The sequence below is a fragment of the Hibiscus syriacus genome, unplaced genomic scaffold (genome assembly GCF_006381635.1).
Source record: "Hibiscus syriacus cultivar Baekdansim isolate YM2019G1 unplaced genomic scaffold, ASM638163v2 tig00110890_pilon, whole genome shotgun sequence".
Classification (NCBI taxonomy): Eukaryota; Viridiplantae; Streptophyta; class Magnoliopsida; order Malvales; family Malvaceae; genus Hibiscus; species Hibiscus syriacus.
Genome location: NW_024062900.1, coordinates 11,042,829 through 11,060,432, shown reverse-complemented (window position 1 = coordinate 11,060,432; position 17,604 = coordinate 11,042,829). Strand labels below are relative to the sequence as shown.

Here is a 17,604-nt window from a genome sequence, read left to right as displayed (position 1 = left end):
TGGCCATCCGGAGCATCCTTCCAATGATCCATACGGTGAGGAGAAGCGTATGGAGGAGGGGAACGGTTGCCGAAAGAGATCAGAGCATTGAAAGTCGAAGCGTTCTCGGCCATTTTTGTGGAGATTGAGGCTGTTTCTCGTGAAACCGAGCTTGGATCTGCATTCCTAGCGTCAAAATGAGTCGATCAATGTGAGTTGGACCCTAACGGCCACCGTTGCGACGGTGTCCGATGCGACAAGGCGGCGGAGCTTTCCGACTGTTTCTGGCGAATTTAGATGAAAAATATGAAAAATGGAGGAGCTTTATGGTTGAACTGGACGACGTCGTTTTGCCCATACTTGTGCGTTTAGGACTCAGAGGGTCCAATTCTTTCCGTGGTCATTGTATTTGTTACCAGTTTGCATTTTGGTCATCAGGATGTGTTATTTTCATCTCATTTTAAATTAAATGTCCTTATTTTGATATTTTTCATTTTTATGTTTTCATATTAAAATTTGGGGTTATTTTCTTTAAGGTCCTCAAACCTTTTTTCGTATTTTTACAGTTCAATCACTAGACCTCGTCCTTTAATTTCTTTCCATTGTAGTCTTCTAATTCTCATTATTTTTTATTTTGGTTATTTTTAGCAATTTTATTTCTTTAATATTATATATTAAATTTTAAATTTCATCTTATTTTTTATCATTTCATTTATTTATTGTTCATTTTAATTTATTTTTTTCGTATTTTACAGTTCAATCACTAGACCTCGTCCTTTAATTTCTTTCCATTGTAGTCTTCTAATTCTCATATTTTTTATTTTGGTTATTTTAGCAATTTTATTTCTTTAATATTATATATTAAATTTTAAATTTCATCTTATTTTTTATCATTTCATTTATTTATTGTTCATTTTAATTTATTTTATTCTTAATTGTTATTTCATTTAAATCTAACTTCTCAATTTTTATTTTTTCATGTTATTCAAATTAGGATTTTTAATTTTGTATTCCTTTAATTTAATGTTTTGAAATTTTTATTTATTCTATTCTTTTTTAATTTAATTATTCTTTTTATTTATTTCTTTTTATTGATATATTTTAATTAGTACTTTAATACTATACCTTTTTTATTTTTATTTTTAGGTATATTCTTATGCTGTTTTTGATTTAATTTTAATCTCAGCATGTTAACATCGTTAGATTTAGTTTTCATCAATTTAGTCCTTAATCAAAACATAGATTTTAGCCTTTTCTTTAATTTAGGCCCTCCCCTAGATTTAGATATCTCATACTTTAGTCCTTTAATTTAGGGGAGTAATTTGAATTGGCTCTCGTATTAAAATACTTGAGGGATCATTTCGATTACTCGATTCAATAATTGATAAATAATTAAGTTAATAATTAGAGCCTTAATTTTTGACTTTCACTATCTAGTCCTTGAACTCTTTAATTAGATATTCATTTTACAAAAACAAATTAATTATGTTATTAATCAGAGCCTCCATTTTAGGATATATTTCACTTTAGTCCTTCAATCTAGGGATTAATCTAAATTGGCTTATGCATTTAACATGCCCCAATGACCATTTCGTTTAATCGATTTAATAATTTGTCAAAATAAACTATAGTTGATATTAGAGACTATATTTTCAAGTTTAGTCCTTTAGGTTCTTTAATTTTATAATTTGATACTCTATGTTAAGGAAAGTCGTAATTAACCCGCCTAGTTAAATTAGGTACATAAGATAATTGTATGATTGCATTATAATTTTTTAAATTACTAGGCAATGTTCATTTATCAAGGAGTTAATTGTGTATCCTCCACATTATGCTGAGGGGGTGATCATTGATAATTCTCGAAGTAATTCAACATCCTTTTCAAAACCAATACTATGATTTCTCAAACTTTAAGGCAATGTTAGGTTACCTTTAGCAATGACAAAACTTTAGCATTAACATGCTCGAAGGTGGTCATTATTGGTCTTAGTAAACTAAGATCTTTTTTCAAACTTTGCATCTATAGTGAATCTTAGAATAAATAAAGTTTCGAACTCAAAATTTACAAATTTTAATATAAGGTAATCAATTAGGTATCAATTTTTGGGTGTTGTGGAGGTGTTAATCATTCCCCACGCGTAACTGACTCCCGAACCTGATTTATGGTTTTCGTAGACACAAATTTGGTAACTTTGATAAAATAAAATATTTTATTAAAATTACTCGATTTTTAGTGTTCCAATCACACCTTAAAAATGATTAGTGACAACTCTAAACATTTCATTTCAAAACATTTTTCAAAAACCCCCATCATTACAACTAGTTGTTGGATCTATTCATATCAACGGTCTAGATTAAACAATATCATACCACAAGATTAGGGTTTCTAAACCTTAAATGTTATCCAAGGCCTGTGTCGCCACCAACAGCAATGGAATCGTCGCCCCTGTCAAGCTTCCAAAAACGTCCTCAGCTGCCTCCACACTCGCACCAACAAAGCAACTGGTCTCACTTTCCCATTCCAAGGCTCCAGAAGGCTCAAAACGATGCTCTTCAACACAATGCAAGAGAAAAACAAAATGGAATAAGTTGTAGATTTTTTTATTTATTTACTATGGTGATTCGATTGTAAATAAAAAAGGGGTTTCTATTAAAACCAAATAGAAAATGTAAATCGGGATCTTCTCCCATTCGATTCCCCCCCCCCTTTTTTTAAAAAAAATCACAAGCGATACAAAAATCGTAGGTAACAAATATCTCTCTTCACCATTCGAAAAATGAATAAACAATTTTAACCAGAGTATTCCCTCATCATTTGAAAAAAAGAAGCAATTTGAAAATAAAAAACATAGATGATTATGTGCACCGGATAGGTCGCACCGGTCGTGCCGAAAATGCGGCCTGGCTACTACTTTCTTCAGTGACAGGAACCTATCTCTTGCAAATTCATTGACTGAATTAAGGACGGAATCAAACCGGGAAGTCCCAACTTGGTTAAGCCAACATGCTGAAGATATTGCATCTTCAAGCTTGCAATAATACTTGTGCTGTTCCTGCCATTGATGGTTATTATGCTGCTGCAAGTGCCAATGCTCCAAATTTCGTTAGCAGTGGTGACTTCTATGCCAAATCCAGTAATGAGAATTATTTGGTTGCAGGTGACAAAATTTTAGAATTTGAGAGTAATGAGAATGTAAGATCTAAATCCACACTTTAAACATAATACATGGACTATTGAGAGAATATGATCATTAAATTTGCTCGAATACTGTATGAGCCTGGTATTCTTGAGTTAAAGATGAGTCCAATTTAAATGGCCCATGGGGCATAGACAATAGGATCCGATCCGAGTTGAACATCCTATAAATCATCCGAGTAATCCTTGTGTTTCCTCTCTTAAACCCTAATTTTTATTTCCATAGCAAAAACCCTAGCCTCTCCTCTGTTTTTAATCTTCCTCTTTGCCAGCCGTCTCTCTTAACCAAAATGGTACTTCTCTTTCCATCTCTTCGTCTAATGTTTATTCTTTTTACTTTTACATTACAATTTACTCTGTTTTGGTTTTGCAGACGAGCGAACCAGTGAATCCCAAAGCATACCCATTAGCCGATGCTCAATTAACCACCACCATTATGGATCTTGTTCAACAAGCTGCCAACTACAAGCAGCTCAAAAAGGGAGCTAATGAAGGTTTGGGACATACCCATTTTTTAATTTTCAATATTTGAGATTTCTGATATGAGTTTTCTTCATTTTGTTGGGATTCAGCTACAAAGACCTTGAACAGAGGTATCTCGGAGTTTGTTGTCATGGCTGCCGATACTGAGCCCCTTGAGATTCTGTTGCATCTTCCTTTGCTCGCTGAAGATAAGGTAATTTGGTTTATGGAATTTCTTCATGATATTTTCGTTTGTTTTATTTGTATTTTCTTGTGCATGAACTGAAGTTTGTTTGTTTGTAATATGTTATGTCACTTGATAAAGTAAAGAAGGTAGCTAAAGGTTTGTGCTCTAAACATACATTGCAAATAAAAATATATGTCAACAACGATTATCCTTAAAAATTTCAAATTCTCGTATAATTTTAAGTATCTTCTTTGTATTATACTTTCATAATTTGTTTTATGAGTTCGTCCCCCTTTGAAATTTTATCAATTTGCCCCTCAGAATAAAATCCTGCATTCATCCATGTAAACAGAGTATTATGAGCATTTTGAAACCTTTTTCTGTCTTTTATATTAATTTATACACCACCTTTTCTTGTCCAGGTTTATGGTTGATATGCTGGTCCTTGTTTAACGTTTTGTTCTTCATAACATTGTGTTCTTTTGTTAAAATAAGCTGTTTGGGTCTTGCAAATATTTAGCCATGCAACAGTTTTTTTTTTTTTGACAAATGGTCGTGCTATTGTTGCACGTATATTTCATTGATTCATTTTTTTAAAATTCCTTGTTTAGTATGTCTTGGGATGTCGTATCGTAACTCTATCTAGATATCCAATCAACATGACAATGATCTTTAAAGAACTGTTAGAACAACATAGGATTGTATGTAAGATTATGGTACTTTCTGTTGTATACGACATGTTTTTCCACACTTCAGCTTTGAATTCTTGATGGTTCATGGCTCAATGTAAAGTTTATCATGGAAAAAAATGTCAACTACCACTCCTTAGCATCTTTCCAAGGAGCGAAAATGTCAGGGATTGGCAGCTAAAATTTTCTATTGCCCATGGTCGTTGAAAGATTACAATTTGCGACAGCACACTAACAATCTCTAAATTTAAACTTTTTGTAGAATGTGCCATATGTATTTGTTCCTTCAAAGCAAGCACTTGGGCGAGCATGTGGAGTGACAAGACCTGTAATCGCATGCTCTGTCACGACAAATGAAGGAAGCCAATTGAAATCGCAAATACAACAGCTCAAGGTATACTTTACTTTCTGAAAGAATATGTTACATTGTGCGGCTCATTTTTTTTCATATGTTTTTTTTTTGCGTATTTGCTTATGCTGTTCGTCTGTGAAATGCAGGATGCCATTGAGAAGCTCCTAATCTAAAGATATTATGCAATTCGTATTCGGTGTGATGGGCCTCTTGGAATGTGGTGGTTGCTCCTTTAGAGGCTTTGACTGATGAAGTGGTGCCACTATTGAGCAGGGCATTTAGTGTTTGAACTTGAAAAAATGTCATTGTTGTGTCTCATTATGTTTTCTTATGAACTGAGAGAAAGGGTAATCTTGAATTTGATGTTTAGCTCAATTTAGTATGAATCATGTTATGAATTAATGTTTGCCTGAACTTGTTAAATATGTTCCATTTCTGCTGATCTTGATTTACAATTATGTGACCGGTTTCTCGGGGTTCAGACATATCCATGCTTACATTTTTATCAGTTAAGAAAGAAAGGCACATTATGAGTGACTCAGACAAAAATAAAGAATTAACAGAGAAATAAATAATAAAACAAAAAAAATGCCGAACTTACTCTCTTCATCTCCATCCTTTGTGTAGTGAATAGAATGTCTCCTATTCAGGAGTCAAGATTTAAAGTGGAGAAAGTTTAGAGATTAGGTGTAGGATAGAAGCGTAATTTTACGTTAGAAGTGTAAATTTATAATATCTTGAACGATATATACTTATAAAATATAAAAAAATAATAAAAATATTTTTTTAATAAAAAATACAAAAAAAATCTAAAGCATATAAAAATTTAATTTTGTGAAGTGACGATTTTCCTCATTTGTCTTTATCAAAGATGAATTAAAATAATCAGTCTCAATATTCTTGTGTCGTCTTCTTCTCTTCCTTTGTTTCTTGTTTAATAATCTTAATATTGGTTGTCGACCGCCGGTGATTATAATTTTTCTTTTTTTTCATATTATGTATTTTTTAGTTTTTTTTAATTTTTAAATAAGAATATTTGTCCTTATGACACATTTTTTTATGTTCTTGTGGCACGTTTTTTATCTGCTCTTGTGACACGTTCCTTATGGTTTTCGATAAGTTTTTCGCATACTTCTGCGGTCACATTGGTGCTTCCACAAATATCCTCACAACATTTGTTTTCTGATTGGCTTGTCGGTGGTCAAGTATGTCAGATCCCCTCTTTTGTAAATGGTCGTTTCTCGATTTAATCAGAATTGTATAGTGAAGTAGTCTGCTAAATTATCTGGTTCACTCACCACTCTTTTATCACATTGTAAACATCTCGTTCGACATAGACGTTTTATGAAGGTTACTGGATTTTTTTATGTTTGGAAGATTTCAATCTCTTCGTAGTTTTTGGTTTAATATTTTTTATTTTATATATGAGTTTTTGGTGACTATTGTCTCCAACTTTCTCTTTAGATGTATTATAATTTTGATTCTTTCATTTTTATTAATGAAATTCAATTGTCATTGTTAAAAAAAGTTGTAAAGATGAAAAATGGAAGTTGAAGGCAAGCCTAAAATGACTTAAAAATTGAATGGTTTACCAAAAGAAAATGTCTTTCTTATGTTGATGTGTGAAATACTCTCTATGTACCATCAAATTCTGTTTACTATTTGACTTTTTTAATCAATATTTCATCTTTAACACATAAAATTTATAATTGATAAAATATAAAAAAATATTTTAAAAACTTTAAATCAAATAATTTTTAAATATATATTTTATAAATTATAATTATTTAAAATATCTATGATCAAATTTTAAAAATTTTAATTTTTAAAAAGTCAATAAGTGAACATAATTAGTAAAATTCATGCACTAGAGGCTATAATAGGATGAATGAGTGTTAATTGACAAATAATCAAGAATATTTAAAACATATATCACTTGTAATCATTTTATCTCAATAAAAAAAATTTAAAAAATAATTATATGAAAGATGGTGGGTGAATCCCATTGGTTGAATGGATAATCCACGGATTGGCATCTATGATGCAGTTAGTAGACGGCCGATGTCGTATCTTGCGGTCCTCAACAATAAAATTGAAAAGCCGCTTAAAAGAACGAATCTTATTGGTCATTTCCCATCGCCCACGGATCCTGTATTTGATAAAAACTCAGCCGTCCATAATATACGGTTCAGATTTACTCATTTAAAACATTTAGTTAAAAGAACAAAATTTAAAAGTTCACTTCTTCCCGCTGCTTCCCAATTACCCCCTATATATATATCCCAAAATCTATTCACTTCCGCCACCAAAACTTTCTCTTCAAATTTATCTTACTTTCTTGCAAACCAAACACGATTTATTCATCTTCAAATCGTCCTAGCAATGGCTCGTACCAAGCAAACAGCTAGAAAATCAACCGGCGGAAAAGCCCCAAGGAAGCAGCTTGCCACAAAAGCCGCTCGGAAGTCGGCTCCGGCAACCGGCGGAGTTAAGAAGCCTCATCGTTTCAGGCCAGGAACCGTGGCTTTGAGAGAAATCCGTAAGTATCAGAAGAGTACGGAATTGTTGATCAGGAAGCTTCCTTTCCAGAGGCTGGTGAGGGAAATCGCTCAAGATTTCAAGACCGATTTGAGGTTCCAAAGCAGCGCCGTTGCTGCTCTTCAAGAAGCGGCTGAAGCTTATCTCGTTGGATTGTTTGAAGACACTAATCTGTGCGCTATCCATGCTAAAAGGGTTACAATCATGCCCAAGGATATCCAGCTTGCTAGGAGGATCAGAGGAGAAAGAGCTTAGATTACCTGTATCTAGTGTATTAATTATGGAATTAAGGGAAATCTAGGGTTTCTTTCCGTGTCGTGTAATTTGCTTTCTGTGCAAAATTTGGATGTAAGGTGGAATTATAATGAAGGTCCTATGTTTTTGTTGGTTCAAATGGGACTTAGCTTTATTACTTTAATCTTCATATTCATTCCTCGAAACCTTTTGGGTTTAAATACTTCCACTTATCTCTTCTAAACTACACCCGCTTTCGCAAACTCAAGGCGCTAACTTCTCCCAACACGGTTCCCTTATCTCTTCTAAACTTTTTGGCTTACCTTATCTCCGGGGATGCTGATGCTTGAATTGTCCGGTTTGAATCGTAAACTTATCTCTCGAAAAGATGGAAACTAATCGTTTAGTCTTTTTAGTTAATATAATGGTAAGTCATTTTGCCGTCCCAAAACTTTATAATTAATTTTTGAACCCAAAATAATTTGGGCCTCCTTTGTAATCTCGGCTTACTTTTAGAGCTATAAATTAGTTGAGTTGAATTTAAATAGTTTTTTTTTTAGTTTAATTCGACTCGAAAATTTGTGAATTTAAAGTTTTTAAACTTCACTTGAAATAAAAAATTAAAATTCAACTTGAACATAAATTTTAATTATATGAAAATCTTATATTGTATTTAAAAAATGACATATAAATGATAATATTATTAATAATTTAATTTAAAAATATATTATTTTTTCAAATAACTCACAAGCTTGTCAAATTGATTATCAACTAACTTACTTCAATTTGAATGTTAACAAACTTTGATCGAATTAATTTCAAATAATTCGTGATTTATCTTTTCTCATTTAGAACCCTTAGCCTTATCCTACGAGCAGTGTTTTGAAAACCGGACTAAATCGGTCGGTTCAACTGGGAACCGCTGTTTGGTCAGGTTCATTTTACACCGTTTAAACCATTACTAGTGAACCGGAAGGATCTGTTCGAACTGGATCAGACCGTGAACCAATTGAAAACCGGTTTTGTTTTGTTTTTTCTAAAAAAATTAAATCAAACGACGTTGTTTGTTAAACGAGCCGAGTCGAATTCAAGTATTGCTGAGCTCGACACAAACTCGAAAACTTTAAAAGTAAGCTCAACTCAACTCAAGAACTCACGAGCTAAAAATTATCAAATTTAACTCGAACTTGAAATATAATATTAAAACTTGAACTCAAAAAAGCTCGAGCTCAAAAAAATTTTAAAAGCTCGATTGAAGCCTGAAATTAGAGCTCGATTGAAGCAAAAGAATAGTTCGCTCTGTGCTCACCAAAAGGCTCCATGATTTTGAATGTCAAATTACATCTATTATTTATAGAAGTCAGTTGGGATGCTCTTATATGTTTCATAGCCATGTGGGATTGTTTTGTTTTCATATTTTTACTCTTTAGACTTTTGTGATGCTCTTCTATGTTTCTTAGTCATGTGAGATTTTTTTAAAAAAAAAATTAAACTAAACGACATCGTTTGTTATGATTTTTTGAGCCTCAAATTTATTTTTTGATTATAGTTATATAATTATATTTATTATTTAATATGTTTTACCTTAAATATTATGTTGTAGTTTATTTGAATCATTTTGTTTCACTTGATTTTATGGTTTTTAACTTATATATGTTATAACTTACTTTGAATATGACTTGTGATATAAAAAAACAGTTTTTTATTAAATGTTTTTATATTTTTATTTAATTTTTTAAATAATTAATTAATTATGACATCGTCCGGTTCTTTAGACCGGTCTGACCGATTCAATCGGTTGAACCAGTGAACCGATAGCATGGCCGGTTCACTGACCGATCTGATTCTGAAAATCATGCCTACGAGAGATAGTGTTTGGAATTGGCATAAGGGAAACTATATGGATACGGTCTAAAAGAGATTGTAATTAAAATATGATGTAAATAATAAAAAATTGATTTGAAATTAATTAAAATTTATGTAAAGTAAAATATTATTGTATTAAAATTTATATAAACATAAACAAGAAATAAAAATCAAAGATTGAATAAGTATTGCTTATGAGAGAAGTAGTATTCAAACTTGTAAAAATATTATATTCTTTTCATCTTTGGTTCACATTTATTTCGCTTGGCCCATAAGTCAAAAAAAGCAAAGAAAAATAATTATTTTTGTCCCCTCTAATTAATAAGGAAGTTCCCAATCAGTAAAACAAACATCGTGCGGTGCTTCTTTGACATAATTTAGCTTTCATTTCATCGTCACGTCAACCCACAATTATGAAATATATCATTATTTTTTATTTATCAAAATGAAAATTAGTTTCATGCGTGAAATGAAGAACTGAAAATGGATGTTGAGAATAACTACTCATTATATTTTTTTCAATTTATCATCTCAATGTTTGATGATAGATTTAATTGTTTGAGTTAAAGGATTTAATTATAAGTAAAATAATAGATAATTAGTAGTGAGAAAATTTATGTATATATTATTTTTAAAATAATAGATTTATGTACATATTATTAAATATGTCAATAATGTGATAAATATATCAAAATAATGATATAATTAAGGTTTAATATAAAAATAAGTACCAAAATTATATATATATTTTATTTAGATGTCTAAATTATTTTTTAGTAAATTCAACTTCTAATATTACAAACGTTACTATTTTAAGTATCTCAACCGTAATAAAAATTTAATATTTTCGTTAAATAACATGCATCATATTTATATAATTTTAAAAAATAAAATTATATAAATTTTTAATAAAGCACAAAAATTTCTCAAATCTTAAAAAACCCAAAATTTTAAAAACTCTAATTTCAATTCCTATATCCATGTCGGTTGTCGTTGTTTATCGTTGTTGCAATTGATCGAACCTCCACCATAATCTCCCCTTAACAACAAGTTGAATTGATGACCAAGAATCTAGAAATCTAACGTCCCCAACGAAGAAAACAATGAACCTAGACACTAAGCAATGAACTCAAACCCTCAAAATTGTGACACTCAGGTAGAGATGTCAAACGAGTATAATTTCGTGGATTTCACACCGCACTCATTTCAATTGGGGCGAAGATGGGTATAAGTTTAGTGGGTAGTGGGCGAGTGTGGATGTAAAAAGTCATATCCGTCGTGGGTAGCGGGTAGGTGTTGGGTTTGAGATCTTACCCACCTCGTATCTGCCCACCCAACATTTGTGAACTACCCATCATATAAATTTTGGACCATTATAAATTTAGGTATACTTTTAGAGATTATTATGTAAATCTTAAGATTTTATAGGATATGCCTTGCAGTTTAACCAAATATTTTGATATAAATATTTTTAGAATTGAGATCATCGCTTATATAATCCGTGAGATTTATGTTAGGCGGGTATGAATGGGTGCAAATGAGTACGAGATGGGTGGTGGGTAATCAGTTAGATTATGAGTATGAGGATGGATTTGAGAATATACATACATGGGCGGGTGTGGATTTAAAACTTTTATCGAGATGGGTAGATGGTGGATACAGAAATAAAGTAGGTATGGAGATGTGAGTAAGGGTATCCATATCCACCCCGTCCGTTAGTCATCTCTACACCTAGACGATCTGACGACACATATGACAGAAAAATGATGACGATGATAATGGAGACGTCAAGAGTAGTAGAGGCGTCGATGAACGACGATAAATAATGATATATTTAATAATATTTCAACAATATTAGTAAAATTGTCAGTTTATTAAAAGGATATCAGATAATAATTCTATACATGTATAGTCGTGCTGATAAATTTTTTTTTCTTTGAAATAGATTTTCATAAAGGCTAAAAAGAGAATATAACAAATAAAATGTCAAAAATAAGATAAAGGTGCATGAACACAATAGGTAAACATCACAGAAGCAATGACGTCTTATCCAACCGCACCGCACCTCAGCTTGCACAGTACTTGCAAAGGACAAAGGGCAACAGAAATCACAAAACCAACTTTTTGGTCAATGTGAAAAGATGCTAAACTTAAACCATACATCCACCTCCATCACTTTCTTTTACGTAATTATTTACTTTCATTTCTTTTATTCTCCTAAATGCTGTACATATTAATTAAATCGTCCAGACAAATTTTGAATTTTGATCTCACAATATCTTTTCAAATAGTATAACGCAAAAAATATTATTTGATTAAATAATTATTTTAATTTCTATTTCTATTTTGATTTTAATATTTTATTTTTTATAACTTAGTGTTTATTTAATAATTATTTTAACTCGTATTTTCTTCAATATTTAGCTCTAATTTTCATTTTAAGATTTTCAGCGTTAATAATTTGTTGACTAACGATTTCCGATTATAAATAAATATTTTTGTTCTAAAATAAAATATTATAGACCAAAATACTCTAAAATATAGGAACCAAGATAAAATCAAACAATAAAAATATTTTTTAGTATTACACCTCTTAAAATTTAGGAGAAAGATAGGTACAATTACTTGAATTATACCACTTTTTAATTTTATTATAAAAATTATAGTATATTATTTATGTATATAATTATGATTAATATTATTTTCATGGTTTTTATTAACGTATGAAGTTGAAACAATTACTATAAATATTATTTTTTAATAAAAACATGTTTAGAAAATTTTAAGTAATTATTTTAAAATCTAAATTTATATAATTATTACACTTTCATAAACTATTATATGATTATCAAACCGAAAAATTTGAAGCCACGATGAAGATAGAGAAATGAGGAAAAATAAAACACATTCTGAGTACAAAGATTTTGTTATCTTTGACGAAATCAAGCCCTCCATCAATGCTTGCATTATATACGTAAATATATGCATGAATGTTGGACGAGTTTTAGTGTATATACAATGAATATTTCAAAAAATTAATTAAAAAATTATTGTTTATTTTAAAAAAACACATTCATTTGACCATATTCTCTTCATCTCACCCTTTTTTCTTTAAATTAATTAATTTGCAAGACCAATATTTTATTCAATAAACATTTGCCTGTTCTTAATTTTTTTAAGAGTATATGTTTTAATTTATTAAATTAATTATTTAAAATTTATGATCTCAATAATACAAATTGAATTTTAAGTACGATGCAACATGATAAATAAAATTTGATTTTGTAACAAAGAATTTAAATCTTTGAACTTTATCACGCATCCATAAAATGTTATAATTTTGAATGTTCATGCTTAAAAAGGTACAATATATTTGGACAAAGTTAACTCATACACTCATAGTAATGTTTGAACTTAAGATATGTTTAAATATAATAATTATATGCGATGAGACACGGATATGAATGCTCAAAGATTTCATCAGTGAACTCATCAAGTGATAAAAAATAATGTTGATCTTCATAAATATCTTAAGGTCAAGTAGTAGTGTTTACAAGGCGTGTGTACGTTGTTAATAGAATATGAAAAATCTAAACATATATTATCTTATAATTATCACATACTGTTAGAGAATATTTTATTAGTCAAATTATTATTTATTATTTTTTGATAAATCTAGATGAATACAATGTAGTCTCTTTTCAAAAACTTAATCCTTTAATAATAAATGTATATATTTCTTACATACGATATAGTTGTATCTGAGACCTGAACATATTAACCGTAATTTCACACTTCCAGACCCTTCGGTTCAATGATTCTAACCTATCTCTTTAAACAACACCCAATTTGTCAAAATACCATCTTAGTCTCTGGCTATATATTGGACCCACATCAAATAAATTCACCAAAAGGACCCCCTAATCAGAAGAAGAAGAAAGCTACTCAAATTCAGTGCACATAATTTTTCAAAAGAAAAATCTCATAAAACTTAAATTATATTTTATAATTATTAGTATTTATTCTTTTATCAATTAATTTCATATGATCTTACTTAAAAAATTTAGTATATCATCTCACTAAATTAATTAATAATTAGGATATAAAATTTAAATTATTATTGGTATATATATATATATTTTTAATTTTAATTAAAATATACTAACACAAATATTTTTAATAATTTAATTTTTATAAATAATTTGAAATAAAACTAAATTTCAATTCAAATTTAATTCATAAAAATGAAAATTCAAACAAGAAATTGTAAGTGGTAGACTGGTCGGATATTATTTTCTTGCTTGATGAGCTTCAACATATTTGACCGTCGCCAAAATAAGCCGGAAAGGGTCAGCACAATTTGGCTTTGTGTTATGCAATTTTAAGGCAACTTTGTCAAAGTTCAATTTACACGTTGAACGCTCATACCCCTGATATTTTCGGTACTTGAAATCGGATATCAATAAATAACAACAATTTCTTTACCACTGAAATCACTTGATTCATGCACAACCAATTTAACTGAATACTTTATGTTATAAAATTAGTATTTGAGCACCTCATGAATAAGGTAAATGTAGTACATTGTCTTGATGTACTTTATATTACTAAATATTTATTTTCTAAACTTGGAGAGTTTTGATGTTGAAACCCAATATAAATGTAATTGAGAATTTGTTGAGAGAAAAATCAAATGGGAGGGTTTGTTTGTGATGAACGAAAATGAAGTGTGGATTTAGAAATTAAAATATCATTTCTTATTTCGAATCAGTGGTTAACCTGCTCCTTATCATCTTATCAATTTAATTCATTGAACTGTATCATTTTAAGTCAATTATTGGTATCATATTTTTTCCCTAATGTAATAACTTTGTTAAGGATCCAATATTTGAAAGTAGCGAATAGCGGTTACTAACAAATGGTTAGCGTCAGTGGTGATATACTTCTTACTCAAAAGTTAATTTAAAGACCATTCTGACTCGAAATTAAGTGACTTCGCATAAATTAAATGGTTATTTTATATTCACTCTAAATTAATAAAAAAATATCATCATGACCTCAACAAATCACAAGATCAATCATTACGGTCAAAAAATAATAATTAAGGATGATAATTTAATCCTGATTTACGATGAAAATACTCAACCTATAATAACATTACAATAATCTCTCATATATTTAAAGATAATTAAAATAATATCCTCTATTATATTATTTTTTCAATTAACTCCTTATTTTATTTAATAAACAAAAATTTTTATATATACCTGTATTTAGGTTAAGTCGGATACATATATTAATCTAAAAGTAGATTCGGATTTTAAATTGGGTGAGACCCTCTTAAACACCCAATAAGATTATATACGAGTAAATAATTTTAATTTTTTAATTAAATTCGAATGGAGTAATAATGTGAACTAATCCAACTCATTGACATCCCTACTAATAATAGGCTTATAGAAAAAAAAACATTGATTAAGGTATAATTTAATATTTTTATATAATATTTTTTATAAATATATAATACAATTTATGTTTATTATATATATTTTAAAAAGAAAAAGTTTAGGGAATATGAAGAAAATAAGGTTGAAGTTGCCTGGAAGGAAATGATGGAAAGAATTATTCTACTTTGACAATATTCTGCAGTTCATATATTAAATGCATTAAAATAATTAATTTAAGAGGCACCGTACTCCTTTTTAATTAATTAAATTAATGCAAAAAAAAAAGGAAAAATAAAATCCGTAATCTTTCTACTGACTTCATTCTCTTGTACCAAATGATACTCCAACTTTCAAATATAATTATTTCGATAACTCTTAATTATTTGATATTTAACATTTATATTTCTAAAATTTAAAGTATTTAAATTCTATGTTTCAAAAATTAGCAACAATTTTTTTATCACTAAGATCATTTGATTTATGTTTAATCTTTATGTTTTTATTTGATATTATTAGTATGTTAAATTAATAATATGATTTTTTAGTTCTTATAATAAAGATGATCTAAATAAACTTTCTTATAGAAAAAATTAACGTCATTAATTTAATGACTGTTTCCAATTTAAATAAATTAATAAAATTAAAAATATTCAAATCATGTCAAATTAAAATTTTTGCATAAAAGATTAAGTTTAAATTTCAACCTAATAGATGAAGTATTCTTCTAATCAATCTGAACCGTCAAACAATTTTTAAATCAAATTGAACCCCGAAATATCTAGTATAGTTGAATTAAAAAAAAAACTCGGGGGGTTTGATTGACATAATATTAGTTTAATGGGTAAAGCATGATTAGCATTTTGCAAAGATCAAGTTGGGTAATTATGAAATATAATTAGAAGGAAAGCAGGTGGATTTCAGAACTCCAAAGTTGGCTTAGCTGGAAACCTGGGAGAATGTATGAGTTGAGAGAGGCTAAATACAATTAATCACACATAATAAACACAACTTGCTCTTTCCCCATCACACTCTCATCTCCCTATATTTTCTTATTAACCAATTGTTTTTATTTTAATCATTCATCTTTGTTCTATGATTCATATAAGTTTGTAATTAATAACATCTTTAAAATATAGGGTAAAGTACACAAATGGCCCCTATTATAGGATATTAATTTGTTGATTCCCTCGATTATTAAAAGTTATAAAATGATCCCTTGACTATAAGATGTTGCTTGGTTGAGTCCCTCGACTATTAAAAGTTACAAAATGGCCACCCAACTATTCATTATATTCCAAACTCGTCTTTTTCATTAAAAAATTAATAACAGTTTGAGTTGGATGTTAATGCCTTGTCTGAATATGATAGTCTTTTGAGATTCCGATATCAGACTTTATCATATCTTAGAGAGTATATCAACATCCAGCTCAGACTGTCGTCAATTTTTTTTTTTACGAAAAATGGTGAATTTTAGAACATAATGAATTAGTTCGGTGTCCATTTTGCAACTTTTAATAGTCAAGAGACTAAAAAAATCTTATAGTTGGGGGATCATTTTATAATTTTTGATATTCGAGGGACTCAATAAAGTAATATCCTATAGTTGAGGGATCATTTGTATACTTTACCCTAAAATAAAAATAAATAAAAATAAATACATTAATTAATCCAACTAATAATTTAAAAAAAGGTACTATCGGTTTTGTTATTATTTTTTTAACAAAATCGGTAAAAAATTACCGGAAACATTATTATTTCTAAAAGATTTGTTATTATTGGACATTTTACCGGTTTTATTAATAAATCAGGTAAAACGCTACCGGTTTTGCTATTTTTCTACTGGTTTTGTTATTTTTAGGCACTTTACTGAAATTGTTAAAAAATATTAATATTTTAGGTAGAAATAATAATATTTTAGATAATTTTTTACCGATTTTTTAAAAAAATAATAACAAAATCGATAATATATTTTCTTAACTGATATTAAGGGTGCTGAACTGTAGAACTTCCCGATTTAGCTTGACATTATCATATTCATAAACCGCGAGAATATTGCATGCAATGTGCACTCTTTTCTATTCTATGCTACTTCAAATCAATACTACCGACTCCTTTTCAAAGACAAATTTGTTTAATGAATAGTATTCGAGTAATTCAACATCTTTTTAAATAATTAAATTTAATAAAAAATCAAATTTACTTTATATTAAATAATCTCGAATTGAAACTAAAATATATAAATTATAACGGTAACATTTACTAATCTAGTTTTGTCAAATGAGTTATTAAAGGATAACAAATTCCTGTTGAGAGACTTGTTTATCAAAATCAAATATGCGATGCGGTGTAGATCGATCTAAATTAATCAAAACGAAGTCTTAGAATCGAGAGAGAGAAAAAATAGATCTTTAGGTTATTCAATATTAGATTTTTTGTTTAGATCTATTTTGATTTTATCATGTATAAATTTTATAGAGAATTATTTTATTTTAGATAGTGATGAATTCTAATTATTTATAATTAATTTGGTTATAATTATACAATTATATTAAGAGTTAATTGCATTACGTCTCCTCAAAGTAGGATCATCCTTTCTAAAATGCTCCCTAAAATTTCATCCTTAAACTATGACTACCATTCTAAATTAGTCTTCA

At 29.0% G+C, this 17,604-nt stretch overlaps 2 protein-coding genes across 2 annotated transcripts; both read left to right on the top strand.

Annotated features, from left to right (window-relative positions):
* The first annotated feature begins 3,365 nt into the window (after positions 1-3,365).
* On the top strand, positions 3,366-5,275 carry LOC120144659 (NHP2-like protein 1). The gene is made up of 5 exons (XM_039158687.1): positions 3,366-3,468; positions 3,549-3,669; positions 3,748-3,851; positions 4,776-4,907; positions 5,012-5,275. Exons 1-5 carry the CDS (start codon positions 3,466-3,468, stop codon positions 5,036-5,038), a joined length of 387 nt encoding a protein of 128 aa, XP_039014618.1. The 5' UTR covers positions 3,366-3,465; the 3' UTR covers positions 5,039-5,275.
* Positions 5,276-7,152: 1,877 nt separating this feature from the next.
* On the top strand, positions 7,153-7,792 carry LOC120144660 (histone H3.2). The gene has a single exon (XM_039158688.1). It carries the CDS (start codon positions 7,248-7,250, stop codon positions 7,656-7,658), a length of 411 nt encoding a protein of 136 aa, XP_039014619.1. The 5' UTR covers positions 7,153-7,247; the 3' UTR covers positions 7,659-7,792.
* Positions 7,793-17,604: the final 9,812 nt, after the last annotated feature.

Coding starts and splice junctions, on each gene's coding strand:
- LOC120144659 (XM_039158687.1), top strand. Junction 3,670..3,747: donor CAAAAAGGGAGCTAATGAAG/GTTTGGGACATA, acceptor GTTGGGATTCAG/CTACAAAGACCTTGAACAGA. Junction 4,908..5,011: donor CGCAAATACAACAGCTCAAG/GTATACTTTACT, acceptor TGTGAAATGCAG/GATGCCATTGAGAAGCTCCT.
- LOC120144660 (XM_039158688.1), top strand. CDS start 7,248: ATGGCTCGTACCAAGCAAACAGCTAGAAAATCAACCGGCGGAAAAGCC.